Here is a 19,186-nt window from a genome sequence, read left to right on the forward strand (position 1 = left end):
TGCTGTATGATCGCTCCATTTGAATGGACTGTCCATTGGCCAAAGATCTTTTGTTAAAGGTTGGTGCAGATATACAACCAGTCAATCAATTAAGCAGTCAATATTTGCCAACTGAGGCAAGACTTGCGTGCATTTGATGAAGTGGCCCTGCAGTCCACATAATTCTGGTGCCAGATAAAAGGGGCCGCTGGATTCCCTATTGTTGTGGCTGCAGCCACTGTATTTTTAGCCACGTGTGGAGCCCCATTCCCCCTCCTCGTCCCCCTCAGACACAAACCCAGCTAGGTAGCCCATTTGAGCCAGAAGGACTTGTTGATGATGGCTTTATTTGTTTTTATAGCACCTCTTCCCCAGCAATGGGACTCAAGGTGGCTTACAAAAACTAATCCTGTGGGTGCACTATGCCAGCGTACCTATGCCAAGGGGCAAGAGAGAAAAGGCTGCAGGCGTGGTACCCAGGAAGACAGGAAGGCTGCCCCTGCTGGAATAAATTGGCCTTGGCAAGGGCTACCCACCTTTCCTATCCCCTCTGCCGTTGCATAGCGTTTGGCCCTGCAGGTGCCAAAGGAAAGCCACTGCCCACCTACCCACCCTCCTCTTATGGAAACAGAGCAATCATCAGGGTTCAGCGCATGCTGTTTCCCTGGGCCCATGGTGCTTGCCCTAATGGTGTCTCACCTCATGGCAGGCACTCTCGGTGCTGCTGCTCTCCTCCTCTTTCAGGTTGTCCTCATTGGAGCGCTCCAGACCCTCCTTCTCTCTTTGAGGGACCAGAGATCCCACGGGATCCTCCTCGGGTTGCACAATGCTGAGGGAGCCCTTGCAGGGTCTCCTCCCTGGAAGGGTGGGCATCTCAGCTCTGCTGGGGAAGGGGCAGCGCTCCTGGCTTGGATCGCCATCGCTGCGCGTGTATTCAGCACACAGGCTGAGGATGGTCTCCAGGCGCTGGCGCTCCTGAGCCAAAGGGAGGAAAGGAAGAGGTGAGCAAGACCCATCATCAACTCTCAGCTGGGCTGTGTCTAAGCACAAGGTAGATCATTTCTTGTTTGGAATGCATCTGTTTCAAAGTGAGAAATTAAGGGAGGACTTCCAGAGGACATGACGTTGGATGCCACATGGCTACCTGAAGTAGGAAAGGCTCCTCTGAGTTCCAAAGCTCCCCAAGGTGCACAGCCACCCAGTGGCCCTAGTCAGGCCCCACTAAAGGGATCCTTCAATGGCTCAAGAGAACAGCTCCATGGACCCATCAACACATACACCATGTGGCCTCACTTTCACAGTTTTGGTTTCGCCAAAGACAGACTTTTACCCTGTTTCTTCACAAGAGAAAAAGAGGAGAAATGCTAAAATCCGCACAGGTGCCATTCCAGTTTCTATCTTTACCCAACTGGTCCACCCACTAGTTCAGCAAGTATCAACCAAACCAAACCAAGATGCCAAGGTGACCAAGAGAAGCTCAAAGGCTGCCACAGGCCTCATGCCCCAGTGCTCCTCAGGCCCACTCCTCTCCCAAGTCTATTGTTAGTCCTATATTGAGGAGACCCATTGAGTCAATGGGATTTACCCATGTGTTGATCAACCACTGAGCAGTCAATTCAAAGGGTCTACTCTAACTGGGACATTCAATAGAATGATGCAGATCTCGGTCTATCAGTGGCTCTTAGCCATCACAATTCAACAGACCCTCCATGTTCAGAGATTGTTTTTGAGTGCTAGATTTTGGAAAGGGGGAGGGGGGATAGAGATCATGGCTTCCCCCTCCCCTGGCATTGACCAATGCAGAGGCATACAAGATCTAAGCTTGGGAAAGGTGAATGTGTGAACTCTAAGTCCCAGAATCCCCCATCCACTCAGGTCTGATCCAGTTGCTGCACGGCCCCCACACCTTCTTTTCAAAGCAAAAAAGCCAGCCTCACATATGAGCAATTTAAAACACAGTGTAGTAAACATATACAGTATAGCCATCTGTAAGAGTCCAGTACAGCAAGAAAGTTAGGAGGACTTGCAGAAGAGAGTTTCCTAAAAAGCTGCAAGCGAGAGGATGCAGTAAATCCCACAGCGGAGTAAGTCCCACAAGGGCAGAGCTGGCACCAAGGAGGTCTTTCTGCAGGAAGCCCCCATCCAGAAGTGCAGCCACCCTACCACCACCACAACCCCCCCTGAGAGCAGACCAAGAGAAGGGAGTCCCTCAGGAGACGCAGTCTGGAGGCTCTGCAGGGAAGCAGGCGCATAATGCTTGGATTATGCGCCTCCTTCCCTGCAGAGCCTCCAGACTGCGTCTCCTGAGGGACTCCCTTCTCTTGGTCTGCTCTCAGGGGGGGTTGTGGTGGCGGTAGGGTGGCTGCACTTCTGGACATGTGACTGGTTCTCCTGCAGAGGACCCTCCTGATGCCAAACCTCTGTTGGAATCAGATCCAGCACGCTTGCTCCTGGGCAACTCTGTGCAGGTACAGGAGAGAAGAAGCAAGGATAAGAGAGGCTCCCAGGATGAGATGCCTTGAGGTGGCCTGGAGCTGGCAGAGGTGGGACCCACACCCACAGAGGTGTGTGTGTGTGTGGTCTTTGGCTTCTCCACTGCGCGCGCACACCTCCCTATTTCCCTCCAAAGATCTCCAGCCTGGTAGAAGCAGGACCAAGGAAAGGGAGGGAGGAAGGAAGCAGGCATGTTCCTGCAGCAATGGGGCCAGGGAAGACCCCACTGAGTCTCCCCCTTGGAAGCCACCTGCTCCCACCCAGGGAGCTGTTTTGCCATCGCTTCCCCTTTGGGACAAGCTCCAACAGAGACCCCTGCATCTTCTACTTCTTCAGAGGGCACACCCATATGCCCATCTTTAGCTCATAGCCCCACAAGAGACACAAAGACCCACAGAGTGTTTTCTGTCCTCCCAGGATAACCCCTTTGCCTCAATTCACCTGCTGCCTTTTGCAAAAGATCACCGGGACTCTCGCTCTGCCCCCTGAGAGCAGCTGCAACACCTGGGCTCTTCACCTGAGCACCCAGCAGAGGATGCACTTAAGGGTGCCCTCTCCCCCTCCACACACAGACACATACTCCCCTCTGATGCCACCGCTGCCCCTGGACTCACCGTGCTGTGGCCAAAGTCATCTCCCAGAGTGACTCTCATCATCCTCTTCCTTCTCCTGGCTCCTGCAGCCTCCCCAACAAAGCCCAGATCCAAGGGCCCCCTCCCTCCTTTCTTCAGTGGGTGCCTCGCCACATGACGCAGGCAGCCAGATGGCTAATGGCAGGGTGCAGCCCCAGCCGTGCACGCACACGCACACACATACACACACCCTCCTCCCACCCACCAGCCTATTTCTGCTCTGTGAATCACACAAGCTGTGCAAACAAGCAACACATGTGAGTCAGTGCCCAGCCACTGGCACCGTGGGCAGCCAGAGAGGTGGGGAAGGTAGCTGGCATCAGGGCACAGGGTGGCCATGCTCCACCCTGAGTCAGACAAAGGCCCAAAATGGATACACAGTGGCCAGGGCAGGAGGGAGAGCTGGGGCATCCAGCCAGGAACTGCCTGCTGCAGCCACTCTGGCCTGTGTGTGGGGCCCCAAAAGGCCACCGAGGGCACCCAACGCCTGTCTGGGCCTGGCTGGGCCAAGGAAGGCATAGCACTAGGGAGGCCGGCTGCTCTGGAGCAAGGGAAACAAGGAGTGTGGCCCAAGAGGAGCCCAGGGAAGGATGGGCAGCCCTCCTGCTGGGCAGGGTGGCACAAGAGAGAGGGGAAGGAGCAAGCAGGAGCCATGCACCTGAGAGGGTCTTGGCTCCAGTCAGGAATTTGGGGGAGGCAAAGAGTTAATGCTAGGCGGGATGTGGAGGGGAGGGAGAAACATGCCCAATTCTAGGCCTCACAGGGAAATTCCCAGCGAACCAAAGGAAGTTTCCCAGCCTGGGGGCCTCAGAGGCTCATGCCCCCCCCCCCCCGCCGCATCCTGTTGGCCCATGTAGCTCCACTCTAGAGCCAGGCCCTGCCCCTCGGCCAAGGGTTCCCTGTTCTTCTGCATAATACTCCACACACACACAGCCCCCCCCCACCCCACCCCCCCGGAGTCATGGCTTTTGTCTTTCCACAGTTCAGTGTTTCTGGAGCCTCCTCTGTTGCCAGAAGACCCAGCTGTCCCCATCCTTCTCCTCATCCCAGACTCATTTGGGGTTGGATCCCAATGTTTTCCACGCGTGAAGTTAGGTATGCCAGAAGTATTAACACAACCTCAGTGATCATGGCATACGGATCACAAAGGAAATGCATGGACCCCTCCCCAGAGTCTTTGAGCCCCAATCCTGCTGCCCCTCCAGTAGAAACAGCTGCCCCTTCTGCTCAGGCAAAGATCTCCCATCCATTCACCACCATGTGCATAAAAAGTGCCTTTTCCTCCACCACATACATCACAAAGCTATCCAGAATTTTAGGGTCAGCTTCAAGGGAGGTCTCTCAAGTGCTGAGGCTTATCATCCTCCAAAATTACTTTAAAGCTTGGACTACAACCCACAGCAAATCCACTGACCCAATGACTTCGGTGGCACCAAAAGGGAAGAGTCCAACAGAGAAGAGTCCAAGAGCATTCCTTGGCCTCCTCTTGGGGTGCCGAATTGCTCTTCAAGCCCCCTCCCCCAATATGTGGCACAGTAGAATCTCAGGGCGCCACACAGGCCTATGCACTGTGCCCTGCCCCACTCACCAGGCGCTCCATCTCCTGCTCCCGCAGTCTCTCCTGGCGCTGCCACCGGTGGTACTCCAGCAGGTTTCCCTCGTTGCCGCTCAGGTCGGTGATGCTCTGCTTGCGCTCCTGCATGGGCATCATTCCCAGCAGCTGGGCATCCCCAGACAACTTGCGGTGCAGGCAAGGGCTCTGGCGTGGTGAGGAAGAAGAGGGCAGGGCCAGGGAGCCCAGGCTGGCCGCTGGGTTCAGGCCAGATCTGTGATGATGGCCACCTTTCTGCTGGGCAGGATCTCCTGTAAGTAGCAGGGTGGGTGAGGGGCTGCGGCCTCGCAGGCCCCCCAAGGAGGCTGCCGAGAAGTCCTCCAGGGCCTCCCTCCGCCAGCCTCCGGGGCCATCGCTGACTATGGTGGCCATGGAGGGGCTGCTGTGGGTGCTGGTGGTGGGTGAGGCGGCTCGGCGGGAGAGGGCTGGGCTGACTGGGGGCAGTTCCCGCCTGTTCTCTAGGGAGCGCCTGCTGAGCCGGGGACTCTCGGGGGGGTGAAGCACCCGGACCGACTGGACCCCCGTCTCTGCAGCCTGGAAGGGCTTCCCTGGGCCATGTCGGGAAGGGCTGGCCAGCACATCCCGGAAGGGGCTAGGAGGCCTCTCCTGCAGGGTGGCAGTCTTGATCCGTGGGGCCTGGAACTTGGGGGCCAAGAGGGGGCTGCTCGGGGGCTGAACCCTGGGGCCACCCTCTGGCAGACTCTCACTCAGTCCAAAGAGCGGCACAGGAGGTTGGGCATCGTGCCGGGCAGCGTGGGGGGCTTCCATCAAACACCGGCCTCTGCGGCTGGGCGTGGGGCTCTGGGGGGGCTCCTGCTTGGCTCTCTGTGCTGTCCTAGGGCTGCCGGATCCTCTGGATGGGCTTGTGACACCAACACTGCCAGAGAGGTCCACTCCGGGCCCGCCGTGGGGCATTAGCATGATGTGGTTGTAACTGGAGGAGCGGACAGGCACCACCGGTGGGGTGGCAGGGCCCTGATCCTGGCTGTCAGGCGAGTGGCTGGCACAGCTGTTGCTGCTGGCAGGAGAGGAGAGGGGTGAGAAGGGGGGAGAGGTGTTTTCATAGCTGGAACCCATGGACATGGCGCTGGGGCTCTGGGGTGGGGAGAGCAGGTAGCGGACGCCCTGGCCATTGACCACGGAGGTATTGGGTGAGAGGACAGTGGTGCTGAGGGCCGGGGGATGTGTAGAGGGGCTGCCTTCCTCCTCCTCCAGCACCAGGGAGTCCATGATGTCTTGCAAGTCGCGTTCGATGGAGCTGACCAGAGTGCTGTGGCTCGGCCCCCGGGGGCCCTTCCCCGTTTCTGGGTTGCCGTTCACCAGCCTCTGTGACTCTGTCATGAACAGGGAGGAAAATGGGACCCTTAGCTCACCCTTGCAAGCAGGAACATGTCCTTTGTGCGTTTTCTGGCAACTTTTCACATTTCAGGATTCTTTTTGCAAAAACAATTGCACAAAAAATGAATTTTGTGCAAACACCCCCCCCCCCCAAATCATTCAAGGTTGTAATGGTGGGGAGGGGCTGGAGAAAAATCAAAACTTTTTGCATAAATAAACATTTTTTCACAAAATAGTTATACTATGCAAAGACTCTCACTGGTGTGTCCCTTGCTGTTTCCAGGCACTCCTCATATCTTTAGGGGCCGGAGGGATAGCCAAAGGAGGCCTCATGGGAAGGGAACCGAGAGGCTGCTCTTCCCTCCCCACAACAACAGCCTCCATCCTCCCACGCCTGTGGGTCCTCTCTTCCAGCTGCACTTAGTGGTTGCACCAATGGGGCAGCCTTTCACCTGAGGAGGCTTAATGATTCCCCCCTAAAAGATTAGGCCATCTGAGCTTCTCCACCCCACAAAGACTAGCATTTCACCATCTGTGACATGCCAGTGAAGGGCAGAGCAGGGCCGGTGCCCCCCAGGTACCCAGCTACATCAGACAGGAGCTGCCACCTTCCCTGCCTTGTCCTGAGGGGGACACAAACTCTGGCCACACCATAGCAACTGAGAGCAGGGACCCAGAAAAGACCACCAAGGAACCACACCAAAGAAATGGGGGTGAAGACACCCCAATGTACCCAGCTGTTCGGCCTGACAGCCCTGGGGTCTCCCTTGGGAGTTTTGAGAGGAGGGCTTCCCTTCGTCCCCATACCTGCTATGAGCCCATAAGGGGCTGCAAGGCTTCGCCCCCCAACCGGAATCATGCTTTTCATCCACTTTGCCTCCGCCGGGTGATTGAACCGAAGGAAGGTCGACTGGCCCAGGCAGATCATGCACCCTGAAAGAGAGAGACAGAGAGGAAGGAAGAGAGAACAATGTCAGGCAACAGCAGTGGACCCCAAGAGGGGGTCAGCACACTAGTGTACCATTTGCAGGTCATGCAGATAGGCCTATTTTGCTTCTATATCATTGATATTTTATTTTTGCAGTTCTTTGGGTTTTTAAGTAAACAAAAACTGCCTCGAAGGCTTTCTCTCCCTGGCTAGATGGATATAAATATAGAAAACACAATGTTGTTAATTGTATCTTGTGTTAAAATAAATGAATATTTTTTTTAAAAAACCAAGCAAACTATTGGCATTCAACTACCATTTGAAAGAGCTCTCCCTGGAAAAGATGGAATGATCCCATCTCTTGAATCCAATGCACCAGGCTCACAACAAGAAAGGATCCTGAGGGTGTTGAATGTGACCTGGGAAACAGCTGTGAGCCAGATTGTGTCATGACTTGAGTGCTGGATGTGAACTCAGGGAGACAAGGGTTCAAATCCTTGCTCAGCCATGGAAACCCTTTGGGGGATTGTGGGCAAATCATATCCTTTCAGTCTGAGTGGAAGGCAAGGGTCAGTCTACTCTTCATAAATGTGGCCAGAAAACTCTGTGACAGGGTTGCCATACATTGACTTGAAGAAACATGGCAACAGCAACTAAAGAGCAACAGCCACCAGGAAAAGGGGCGTAAGTGATATGAGGAGTCAAGGCTGGGAGATTTAGGCAAAGCAAAGTGCAAGACAGCCCAGCGTGAGGTCTTAACCTCCATCCAAAGGCCCAGCCTCCCCTGCCCCTTGAATCCATCCGCCCCAGCTGCAGTGGTGCAAATGCCCCGTCCTGTGGCTGAGGCCAGGCGCACATGCACTAGGGTGACAGGGCAGAATTTGGTGCCCGAGGGAGGAATTTTCCAGGATGCCTGGCTGTCTGGCAAGCCCATGCCTGTGCAAAGCAGCTGCTCAGATGAGCACAAGGAGGGAGGGGTGGGGGCAAAGCATGAAGGCTGGAAAACCAGGTCCCCCCACCCCTCCTGTGCCCTTCGCCTGACACTCTCTGCTATGGGTGGCTCAGCCCCACACAGAAGAAACTCTGCCCAGAAGAAGGGACTGGCACTCCAGGCCCTTGACCAGTCTGAGGGCCAGCAGGACTGGCACTTTCCCTCTAATGCAAGGCCTGGATGGAACCCAGCAATCCTCAGCCCCCCCTCCCTGCCCCCTTGATGGCACGGCAAAGCAGGCCGTTTGGGGCAGGGGAGATATGGCCCCAGCTGCTGCCCCCCACTGGCTGCAACACATCCTCCAAAAGCATGGTGAGCTGGGCCCCTTCCTGCCACAAGGAACCAAACCCACAACTAATGCCAGCCTTGGGTTCACCCCACACCAGGCTCCAGACCCCCAGCCTCACCACAGCCGGGCCCAAGCAGCCTGCCCTGCCCAGAAGGAGGCGGCAGGGAAACAGGACCCCGAGCAAGTGGCATTCCCCAGTCACAAAGAATGCCGCGCTGGCACCATTTCTCCTGGTCGTCTCATGAACAAACATAAGAAATTGACAGTTACTAAAAACGGGACCTTGCTGTTATAAAAGTGCCCAACCCTCTCCTTACTCCTCCTAATGGCACTCTGCACAAACACAAACCCTGAATGTAGGGCTGGGTGGCCTCAGGGGCCCTTCTGAAGTTCGGGTGCAAGAGCAGAGCCCCGGGTTCAAAGCTGGGACTGGCACCAGCACTGCAGCCTTTGGGCTCCGTCCCCATAAGAGCCCCTTTGCCCTCTTCTCTGTGGGTTTGCAAGGAGGGTGGCACCAACAGGTGCAGGAACACTCACCAATGCCTGGTGCATGTGTCTATGTCTATGTGTGTAAGTCCTTAGCTCATTCCCATGCTGGAAGGAGCTAAGGACTCAATGACTAAAGCACCCAATATCTGCGGCTGTGGCAGAATGACGGCACAGTTGGCACACCCCTCTTTTGCAGACTTGCTGCCTTCTCCTCTGTCTGCTTAGAGATAAGGGCTCCCCTCAATCCTTTCTCAGAAGACTCCAAAAGTGAAGGGCATCATGAATTCTGCCCTTTGGCAGAAAGGGAGCAGAACAGCGATTGCCTTGGGCACTGACTTGGCAAATGGCGCTTGGGTCAGAGTCAAATGCTGTCTCTCTGAGAAGCCCAGGAGCTGCAAAGAAGCAAAGGCAGGTGGGCGAGGGGCTGCCCCAGAGGACCCACCCTTCTGGCCATAGTTTTGCCATTCCTACACTTTCACTTCTGGAGGGGGGGGAAACAGAGGAAGGAGGGGTCTTCACTGGGGATGTTTTCCCTTCTTTGAAGGATGGAGGACACACACACACACACTCCCCAGTTGGTTGGCTTTAGCCTGGAGCCTCCCCATTTCATGAATGGAGGAAATGTCCAGGACAAACTGTACAAGGCTGAGCATGAGGCGCTGTTTGGCCTTGAGAGTCCTCCTCCTCCTCCTCCTCCTCCTCCTTTCCCCCAAGACACAACAGTCCCAGATCGGTTTCCAAGCATATTTTACTTTCAACATTTCTCTCAGAAAGACAGGGAAGCAACAGAGTCCCAGGGCACCTGGATAAAGCCAGGTGTTTTGGCCCAGAGGCCCATCCCATTAGAAGCAGGAAGGGCCATTGGGGGGGGGGGGCGGTTCGCCCTTCAGGGCCGGAGCTGGATCTTGGGCCACTGGACGGAGGGGGGGGGGGGCTGCTGATCACTTTCGGGGGGGGGGGGTTCGATGGGCCTTGGAGCCAAAGGCAAGCTGGCCCTGGGTCTCTTTCTGCAGGACCTGCTCCAGCTCTAATTCCTTCGGAGGAGGCACTTTGCTCACAGAGGGAGTGGGGCAGGGCCTTGGGCTGGAAGGATCCGGTGGCCTTTGGGGTCTCTAGGCTCCTCTGACCCAGGCGCTGTCCCCAGCAGCCCCCAACCAGGCAGTCCTGCATCCAAGGATGGCACTTTGGGAATGGGGGGGGGGGGCAGTCCCTGGGACCCCCCCCCCCCACTTTCTCCCGAGACCCTCCTCCAGGGGCCCCAGGAACCTTCCTTGCAAGAGGCGACTAACGAGGCTGCCCCCTCCCTCCATTTGTGGGAGACCAAGCCAGAGAGAAGGGCCTTCCAGGCGGATGCTCTCCAGCCCCCTCCCGCTCCATGGGCTCCCGCCCCTCTATAGCCCCTCGGACTGACTGGCAGCCAGGGAAGGCCTGGGGATCGGGGGGGGGGGGGCTGCAATCCCCAGCCCCCCCCCCCGTTGGAAGGAGGGAGGGCCCGAAGAGGCGGGTGCTGGGGGCAGGGAGGGATGGGGGGGGCGTCCCTGGAGCTGAAGAGGCCGGGAAGCTGGCTCCCTTTGGGGCGAGAGGGAGGGCCTCCTCCCGTGGGCCAGGCATGGCTGCCCCAAGCCCCCCCCCAGGCCTCCCACTTCCCTCTGGCGCACAGCAGCCCTGCAAGGTAGGACTCTCTCGCCCCCGGCCATCCCCAGCCCCCCCCCCCCCCCCGATCCCTGGGAGGGAAAGAAGGAGCGAGCGAGGGACAGAAAGAAAGAGACCCCGCCAGGCCTCCGCCATCTCCTCCGCGGCGCCTAAAAATAGCCCAGGCAGGCAGGGCCGCCGATGGTCCGAAGGAGGGAGGCCCCGGAGCCCCCGGAAGGAAGGCCCGCGACCCCCGCCCCAGGGACTCACCAGTCCCGGCCTCGTCCGCCTCGGCTTCCCGGAGGCAGGGCTCCTCTCCCGCCGGCGGCGGCGGACGAGGAGGAGGCCAAGGCCGGCCCCGGTCGGACCGCCCTCCTCCGGACCTCCTCCTCCTCCGAGAGGGACGGGCGCCGGGCAGGGCCTCCCTCCCTCTCGGCCTGACTCCCCGACTGCGGACTGGGGAACAGAAAGCCAGCCCCGAAGCTGGCTCTTCGCAAGGCCTGCCAAGGGCCCGGGGCCTCCTGCTCGCCCTCCGCGGGCTCCGGGCGCTCTCTCTCTGGCCTGAAGCCCCGCTCTCGGCTGCCCGGGGATGGGAAGGGCTGGAGGCTTTGGTCCCCCGAAAGGGCCCCCTCTGGGGAGGGAGGGAGGGAGGGAGGGAAGGCCTCCTGGGAAGCCCTCTCCCAGCAGCGAGGGCTGCCTTCGGGCGCCGGGAGGGCCCTTCTCCCCCAGTCGGCGCCGCTCTAAGCCGCCGAGCTCCGCTTTGGGGCCCTGAGCTCTGGCCAGGCGGAGGTGGCCCTTGCAGGCTCCTTGGAAGGGCGTCTGGGGCGCAGGCTGAGAGGAGGGACTCTCTCCCCGAGGCTGCTCTGGCCTCTGCGCTCGGACTCTTCCACAAGCAGCGACTTCAGCCCATCTTGCTCAACTCCTCCGACTGCAAGGCACGGGGAACCGGGAAGGAAGGGCGGCTCTCTCGTTGGCCGAGCGACCTGGGATTTTGGAGTCAATTTGGGGGCATACATTCTTAGAGGTACAGATGCCCCGTCATCGCCTTTGAAAGTCCGGCTTCGGTGTGTCTTCCTGGGGCTCAGCCTAGGCATCTCTTACAAGAAGCCCAGCATTGCAAAGGAAGGAAGGAGGAGAGCCCCAAGGGCTGACTCTCCGGCCTTTTGCTGGACGACCAAAAGCCCATCCTCAAAGCAAGGCAGGCAGGGAGGGCTCCAGATGAGCAACCCTGGACCAGAGGCACCAAGGAGGGCCCTTGCCAGAGCAGCTGAGCTTTGGCCCAGAAATCAGAAATGGGGCGGAGCCCTCCCTCCTTCCTCCAATGGAGGCTGGGGGTCAGCCACAGCCACTTCCCCCATTGCTCCCCCCATGTGGGGGGGGGGAAGAAGGAAGGAGGGCAATCCATCTGGCTCCCTCCAGCCAAGCACTACCAAGGGGCGCACCTGGCACTGACTCAGGCCTGGGGAGAAGGAGCGCAGCTATTTCCCTCTGGTAGCCCTGGGAGGCCTCAAGGCTGTGGGTTTTGGAAAGGTTCCTACAGACTTCATTCTTTTTCCCTCCCTCCCTCTCTCTCTTTTTTCTTTTTCCTTCCCAAGGAAGTCTGATGGGATGGAAATGTGTGAATCAGGCCAGAAACATGGGAGTCTCTGGAAAATCTGAGCCTGTGAATCCTGCACAGGGCTCCTGCTCCACCAACTGTGAGAAAGAGCAAGGGAAGGATGGGGGGGGGGGTCTCTGTCTGGCGGATCAGTGTTTCTGTGACTGATGGTTGGCCCACATGGGCAATCCTGGAGACAGGGAGGCTACCAGGATGAGGAGGAGGAGGAAGCAGGCGCAGCAGGCAGGCAGGCAGTCAGCACTTGTGGTGGGAGACAAAGGGCATCCCCCTCCTCCTTGGGTGGCCAGGGATAAGACCTTTCCTCTCTCTGCCAGCTTCCCTGCCCCTGCTGTACTTGACAACATTTGTGCCAGGAAGAGACAGGCCCACCCCCAGCATTGCTCCACTGAGATTCTGCCTTTGGCCTGCGTTGCAAAATCACCAGGTGCCAAACTACACACTCATTGTGCATCCAAAGGCAATGCATAACTGAATACAACACCCAATGCCTCTCTGCATGCACAATGGCATCTCATGGACAACTCACCAGCTGTGAATCTGAGCAGAGGGCTAGGCTTTGGGGGGACTGTCCAGGGCTTCCAAAGGGGCCCAGCCACAAGCAGAAGCCCCCAACTCAATGCCGATCCCCTCCACCTCTCAGCAAGGAGCCTCAGCCCACCTGCCCCAGCGACCCTCTGCATCAGGATCCCTCCTGGCTTTGGATGTCTTGCCCCAACCCAGGCAAAGGTTCAAGGTGCAGAATCACTAGGGATGCTCAGGTGAGATCACAGCTGGATCAAAGTCCCAGCCATGTCCCCAAAGGATTCATCCACAAGCCCCCTGCAATGCCCATTTCCCCCAACTGCAATCCTGTCCAAGACAGGAGCCAGGCCCACTCCACTGCAAAGCCAGAGCCGCCCCCCCCGCCCCGCCATACACACATAAACAATGGTTCATCTTCTCTGCCTTGTCACTCCAATATCTGGGCTGTGACACATCTGCCCTTGAGGGGAGGCCAAGAACCTGGCACCAGAGCTGTCCAGGGCGCCTGACCAGGCCCTCCATCCACCTTTGCATGGAACAGCCAGGGCTCTGCTCCCCCCACCACAAACAGTTGCATCATAAACAACAACAACAACATCTTATTACTAATACTGTCATCATTAACCTCCCACCTTTCCCTCCAGTTTAGGGCTCAAAGAGGCTTAGAATAATGAAAACATGTTTTAAAAGTTCACAGCATACATAAGTTTAAAGCAGTCAAACTACCAAAAACCGAAAGCCCATTAAAACATAAACCATTAATATCCATTCCCACCAGACTTAAAGGCCCAGCGCATCCCACCCTCCCCACCTCAGGCACCCCAGAGGGATGGAGGCCTGGCAGAGCAAGGCAATAGCTCCTGCTTGGTGGGGGGGGGGCTCTGAGTCTGGCCCCTTCTGCACCCCCTGCAAGGCTCTGGGGGTGCCCCAGCAGAGAAAAGCAGCCCTGGAAGCACCACCAGGAAGCCAGCCCATGGCAGGGGCAGAGCTCTCCCACCCTCTTTCACTGGGGGGGGGGGATCCCTGGCAGGCACTCCCCAGGGACAAGACCTTGTCCTACACTTTCCAGGCTGTCTGGAGTGATGGAGAGCAGTGGCGAACTCTCTCCCACCCACCCTGGTCCGTTTTGCTTCATGCCAGCTTGGCCTTTGCCAAGGAACAGTCCTCCTGCTGTGCCTGGCAGCCCCAGGGCACAAGGGCTGTGTGCGTGTGGAGAAACCCACGTGTTTGTTTCCTGCTTTTTGGCTGCTTCAGAGCAGGCCTCCCTCCCTCCCTCCAGAGCCAGTCCCAGAGGAGTGGGTGAGCGATCCCACCTTCCTTCATGCTGGGTCTTTCCCATTGCATGACTCTCTGCTTCCATTTGTGTGGGAAGATCCCAGCCAAATCCTGGCCATGGGGAGATCCCAGGGTGGGCCAGGCCCTCCTGACCTGGTTGATTCAATAAACAGGCATGTATGTAAATCAATCAGGGAGCCAGCCAGTTCTCCCGGGCCACTGCCAAATAGACCAGCCAGGCCTGAGAGAGGCTTAGCTGAGCCAGCTCCCATCCAGGTAAAATCAGGGCAGATGGGTGGGATGTCTGCTCTTGCAAGACCCCTCCTCCCTTCCCCTGCCCAGAGACAGAAGGGCTCAGTCATAGAAACTGGCTCTCCCACCGCCAGCCGTGAGTCCTGCGCTCCTCCACTCGTTCTTCCATGGACGCATGTGCAGAATAATGGAGAGCATCTTCTTACCTTGAGAAAGGCGTGTGGGACGAGTGACCGCCAAGCTGTCAATGGAGCATGGGTTGCCACAGGGGTGGAGAGTGAGGGTTCCATGCACGTTCTCAATGAAGCAGTGCTGGGGGGCCATGCCAGGCCCTTGCAGCACAATGTCACCCGTGGTTGAGCCCAGCACCGTTTTGCCTGCAAGGAAGAGGGAAAAGGGCTCAGCATGGGGCAGGCACAGATGCCACCTGGCTACTATGTCTCCCCTCCACACACAGTGTGGCCCTTCTGGCTTTCTGGTGCCCAGAGGGAGAAGCAGGCATCTCCCCCAAAAAGCCCACAGCAAAGCTCTCAGCCCCCTGTCCTGCACCCAGCTGGCTTGCAGCTGGACATCCTGCAGCCATGGGGAGAAAGCATAGTCTGTAAAAGCCCATCCTGCTGCTGGACGCTTCTCCGTTCCTTCCTCGCCCCAACTCACTCACCACTGAAAAAATGCCCCCAGACTACTTGACCGGCCCTTACCCTCCTCAAGAGGCAGGAGCGTGATGGCGGTGCTGAGGCGCCCGCTGCCCAGGCTGACCAGGTGGGGCTTCTCTGTCTGCACTTTCAGCCCTTTGCCCGTCTCTGTCAGGTCCAGGATTCTTTTCTGCAGGAAGAGGAGGAGGAAGGGATGGAGGAGGAGGAGGAAGAAGAAGAGGTCTGCCATACGGGGGCCCTCCCACACAACCCATCCTCACCCTCACCCTAAGGGGGCTGAGGAGCTGGGGCAGGGGCACTGGGGTGAGCTGTGGGTCCGGAACTGGGAGGGGAAGGAGTCCCAGGAAGAGTCCAGCTCTGTGGCTCAGTCTAATGGGATCAGCAAGCAAGCCAATTAAGCCAAAGGGATTGGCAGCCAATCCCCTTGATCTGGAAAGGGCAGGAGCCACAAGGAGCAAAGGCCTGCCCCACAGGTGGAGGGGACTGTGGGGAGGGAGAGCGGGCACAGGGTCCCAACAGGCTGGAGCCCCTGAGCTTCAGGGTGGGGGGCTGTGGAGTGGCAGAACAATGCCCTTCCTCCCTTCTCTCTTTCTATTTCCTTCTCTCTCTCTCTCTCTCTCTGTATATACTATGCCACCCTTTGGCCAACTGACTTCCAGGCAGACCATGGAACAATTACTCTTTTGGGTCTATAGCTCCCCGAATCAGCTCCCAGGCAGCCTGCTGGTTGGAGGGTTCAGGAAACTCTGGTCCCCAAAAGGAACTTTTCCACACACTGCTCACAATTCGTAAGAATATAAAATCTAAATACTAATACAGTGCAAAACAGCAGAGCAAACCAGCCATAATAAAGGTACACCATAAAATAGTTTAACGGTTGAATGTTTTCATCTGTTGGCAAATGTGTGTGGGGCTCTGCAAGGCCCCCATTCCAGTGGAGGGGGTTCCCTCAAGCCAGTGCCCCCACCCCATCCCCCCACACACACCTTCCCCACTGGCTCCAGTAATAGGACCTCCCTCTGGGACCAGTTCTCCACTGCCTGCATCCCCACACCCGCCAGGCCCCAAAGCATCCCTGGCTCACCTGAACGGGGCTCAGCACAGAATAGGGGGGGGCGCCCACCTTGCGGTTGCAGCTCTCCATGGCTGTCCGCCTCCTCCTTCTCCTTCTCCTGGAGAAAAGAGACCCATCAACCTCCCTGGCCCCAGAGATCGCCCCACAGCCACACCTGGGAGGTCCCAATGCCCCTCCCGCAGGTGGCCACCTTGTCCCGGCCTCTGGCTCTGGGCCACCCAATTCCAACAAAGCCAGGGGAAGTGCGCAGGCGTGGAATGTGTTCTCATCCCCTCTGGCTGTGTTTCTTGGGGCTTGAAGAAGAGATCACACTGGATTTAGGATTACAAAGAGCCGCCTCTCTCCCCCACCACCTCCCCATCACCAAACAGCTGGAGTCTAGATTGCAAACACAGAGAGAGAGAGAGACACTCTCCATGGGGAAGAACCCCACATGTTTTTCTAATGGCTGCAGCAGCGGGAAGCATGTGCTGCCCTCTCAGCATCAAGTGCATGGCTGGCACACAAAGAACAACAGTGACCTATCAAGAGCCCACCTTCTGCTCCAGCGCTTGTCCTCCTTTGTCCTCCATTGTCTGCTGCCTGTATTCTGCTCCACTGGGCAGACTCTCCTTCTCCTCCTCCAATACAACTCCCCCCCCCACAGTGCAATCCCCCCCAAACCCCAGCCCTGCCTTTTTGCTCAAGAGCTGAGAGGGGCGACCAGTGTGTGCCAGCCATAGACTATGCCCAACAGAGTGCCATCCATCCTCTGACAGAGCAGCCCCTGAACACAGCAGTCAGAACACCCTTCCCTCCGAAGGTGTCCCAAACCCCCAGCTGCCCCCTGCGACACCTTCAATCCACACACGGCAGAGAAGACCCCCAGAGGCATCCCCCCTCACCTCTGCCAGGCCCTCTCCGAAGAGAAAGGAGTGACGGTGCGGCTCCAGCGCTCCTGCTCCTGACCAGGGGCCGGTCAGTTGGGATCCAGGCCCTGACAAGCAGCCTCTGTTATGGGAGAGGAGGAAGGGAGGGCGCTCTCCCCACCTTGCCAGCCACAAGGCTGCCTTTCTTCTCCGACTGGCCAAAGAATGAAGCACTTGTCTCTGGCTGGGAGAGGCTGGGCACCAAATGCCAACGGGTCAGAGCCAGAGAGGAGCAGGGGCCCATCCCACTGTGCCCCCCCATCACCATCACGAAAATGATGAGAAGAAAGGCCTTCTGGGCATGAGGGAGGGAGAGGAAGGGTACCTCATTCCTTACCCTTTTCCTCCAAGGGGCTGAGGCTCTCTGGACTGCTCTTCCCAGGCACCCCCTCTCCTCCCGGCCTGGGAATTGTGGGGGCGGCAGGAGCAGAAGCAGCCGCCAGTGGGCCTGGTCTGGCCCAACCCAGGCCGCCCACAGCAGCTGGACAGAGGGCCAAGGCGCCTGACACAGTGGAGGTAGAGACAGCTAAACAACTATCCTCCCATCCTCCCGGCTGCCTCCTCTTGCCCAGCCCTTGTTGAGACCCTCATGGAAGACCCCCGGCCACAAAGATGGAGAGCCACCTCAGAAACAGTGGGGGGTGTCTTAACCAGGCCAGCACCCTCCTCACCAGGCCAAGCTGGACAGAGGCCCGTGATGCCCCCTTTCCTGGCCCATGGGTGCCCCCAGTGGCCCTACCAAATAAAGGGAGATCCAGGACACCCCTTGCCCCCTCCCCAGAGCAGAGGCCCAACAGGCCCAGGGCGCTTACCCCAAAGGGCCTCCAAGGAGGAAGGCCAGACGTGGCCACTAGGAGAGCTCCCCTCCCAGACTGAGTCACTGGGAGGAAGCGGCCCTTCCTGGCCCAGAGTGGAGGCGGGCCCTTGGGGTTACCAAGGCCACAGGTGGGCAACAGCCCCAGCCTTTCCCAAAGGAAGAGTGGCCAGAGCCCTCCAGCCCCAGCTCAGACCCCAAGCAGGAGGGAGGGTGGCCCCATGGCCCAGCCAGCCTGGCACACAGGGGCTCTTTGCCCAGCACCAAGCCTTTGGCCAAGTGGCCCCTGTGGCCTCCTCTCCCACTTCCATAAGACTTTGCTTTGTACAGATCCCAGGATCCAGCTCAGGCTTTGCGGCTGAAAAGGGCCCAGAAGAGAAGGCCATGACTGCCCTGAGACCTCCAAAGAGGCACCAAACAGCTAGAAGGGAATGCCTGGGAGGACTCCCCACCTGGACCTTCCTCTTGCCCCAGACCAGGGCCATGCCAATGGGAGGCAGAGAGGCTCACCCCCTTGATAGCCCCCCAGTGAGTGGGGCAGTCCCAAGAGCAATCCCCCTCCCCACATATCAGGCCTGTTTGTCTGGACCTTCTTGGGCCCTCCTTTGAGACCCCTTTGGGTCCTGACCTGTGACCCCTGAGACCCAAAGGCCAGGGAGGGTCCCAATGGCAGGGCTGCCCTCGGCTGAAGGGAACGCCACTGACCTCTGGGGCAGAGGGGTCTCCCAAGGGCCCCCCAGATCCAGAGGGTGATGATGGCCCAGCGCCCAGGGGCTCCCAGCGGCTGATGCGCCCATGCCTTTGACCCTGCCCTCTTCTGCCACTTGGGGGCAGTCAATGCCAGCTGCTCCCCAGCTCCAAGAAGGCCCTTCTCCTCCAGGGGCGCATGGAGGGCACCACTCTCGGGGAGGACCCACAGCTGCCTGCCTCTTTTGGGGGGAGGGAGCTATATATATATAGTATATCTATCTCAGCCCCACTGATGTCCAGAGAGCCTCACAGCCTGCCCCCTTCATCTGGTGGTGGCACAGCTGTCCTGGGTCCCAGTGCCCCCTTGAAAGGGTCTCGCCCCTGGGGCGGGGGGGCAGATGGACCTCCCTCCCAGGGACCCCCGCCTGCCCTTCCCGAGCCGCTCGGTGGGGGTGCCGTCTGCACATGCTCAGGGGCTGCCTTGGCGGGAGCCGAGCGCGCGGTCGGTGGGTGCCAAAGCCCCCCGGGGAGCCAGCCACTGCCGCCCCCAAAGGACGACCGAGGCCAGGAGGGGCTTCCATTCTCTGCTGCCCCCGGGCCCGGCCCGCCTTCCGCCGGGGCTCCCCAGCTCCGACCCCGAGAGAAAGGCCAGGAATGCGCGGAATGCGCCACGTGCAGCAAGGAAGAGGGAGGGAAGGCGGGAGAGGAAGGGGCGCAGGCTCCCCGGTGGGCCCTCCGGGCAGTTGGGGGGCCCAGGACGGAGGGCGGGGGGTCCAAGGGCCGCCTTTCTCTTCTCCAGTCGAAGCAGGCGCCCTGTGGCCCTGCCTCCCTTGCCCTTACCTGGGGCTCTTCCCGGCCGCTGCTCTCGGGGAAGAAGACGAGACCGAGGCGGAGAGGCAGGGCCGAGGGGCTGCTCCCGAGCGGAGGGGCGGCTCCGGCTGCCTGGCCCTCCTCCTCTGCCTGCCCCCCTCCGTGGCCCTTGTTGGCCCCCGC

At 58.8% G+C, this 19,186-nt stretch overlaps 1 protein-coding gene across 10 annotated transcripts in view; it reads right to left on the reverse strand.

Moving 5' to 3' along the window:
- Positions 1–17,043, reverse strand: part of LOC149307053 (pleckstrin homology-like domain family B member 1) — a 36,440-nt gene extending 19,397 nt beyond the window's left edge. For 4 of the 10 annotated variants that reach the window (XM_089537888.1, XM_089537887.1, XM_089537882.1 and 1 more), the window contains exons 1-6: positions 15,791–15,896; positions 14,752–14,875; positions 14,257–14,427; positions 6,862–6,987; positions 4,693–6,050; positions 679–954 (exon numbers count right to left, since the gene is read on the reverse strand). In XM_089537888.1, coding sequence (XP_089394014.1) covers positions 679–954; positions 4,693–6,050; positions 6,862–6,987; positions 14,257–14,427; positions 14,752–14,875; positions 15,791–15,850 — 2,115 coding nt within the window. In that variant the 5' untranslated portion in view covers positions 15,851–15,896. Of the gene's footprint in view, positions 1–678; positions 955–4,692; positions 6,051–6,861; positions 6,988–14,256; positions 14,428–14,751; positions 15,650–15,790; positions 15,897–16,665; positions 16,678–17,026 lie in introns of those variants that run through there. The other 6 variants (XM_089537889.1, XM_089537885.1, XM_089537881.1 and 3 more) reach the window with 5 other exon arrangements.
- Positions 17,044–19,186: the final 2,143 nt, after the last annotated feature.

Source organism: Sceloporus occidentalis, unplaced genomic scaffold (assembly GCF_023333645.1).
Source record: "Sceloporus occidentalis isolate IW3139 unplaced genomic scaffold, rSceOcc1.0.p SCAF_9, whole genome shotgun sequence".
Taxonomy (NCBI): Eukaryota; Metazoa; Chordata; class Lepidosauria; order Squamata; family Phrynosomatidae; genus Sceloporus; species Sceloporus occidentalis.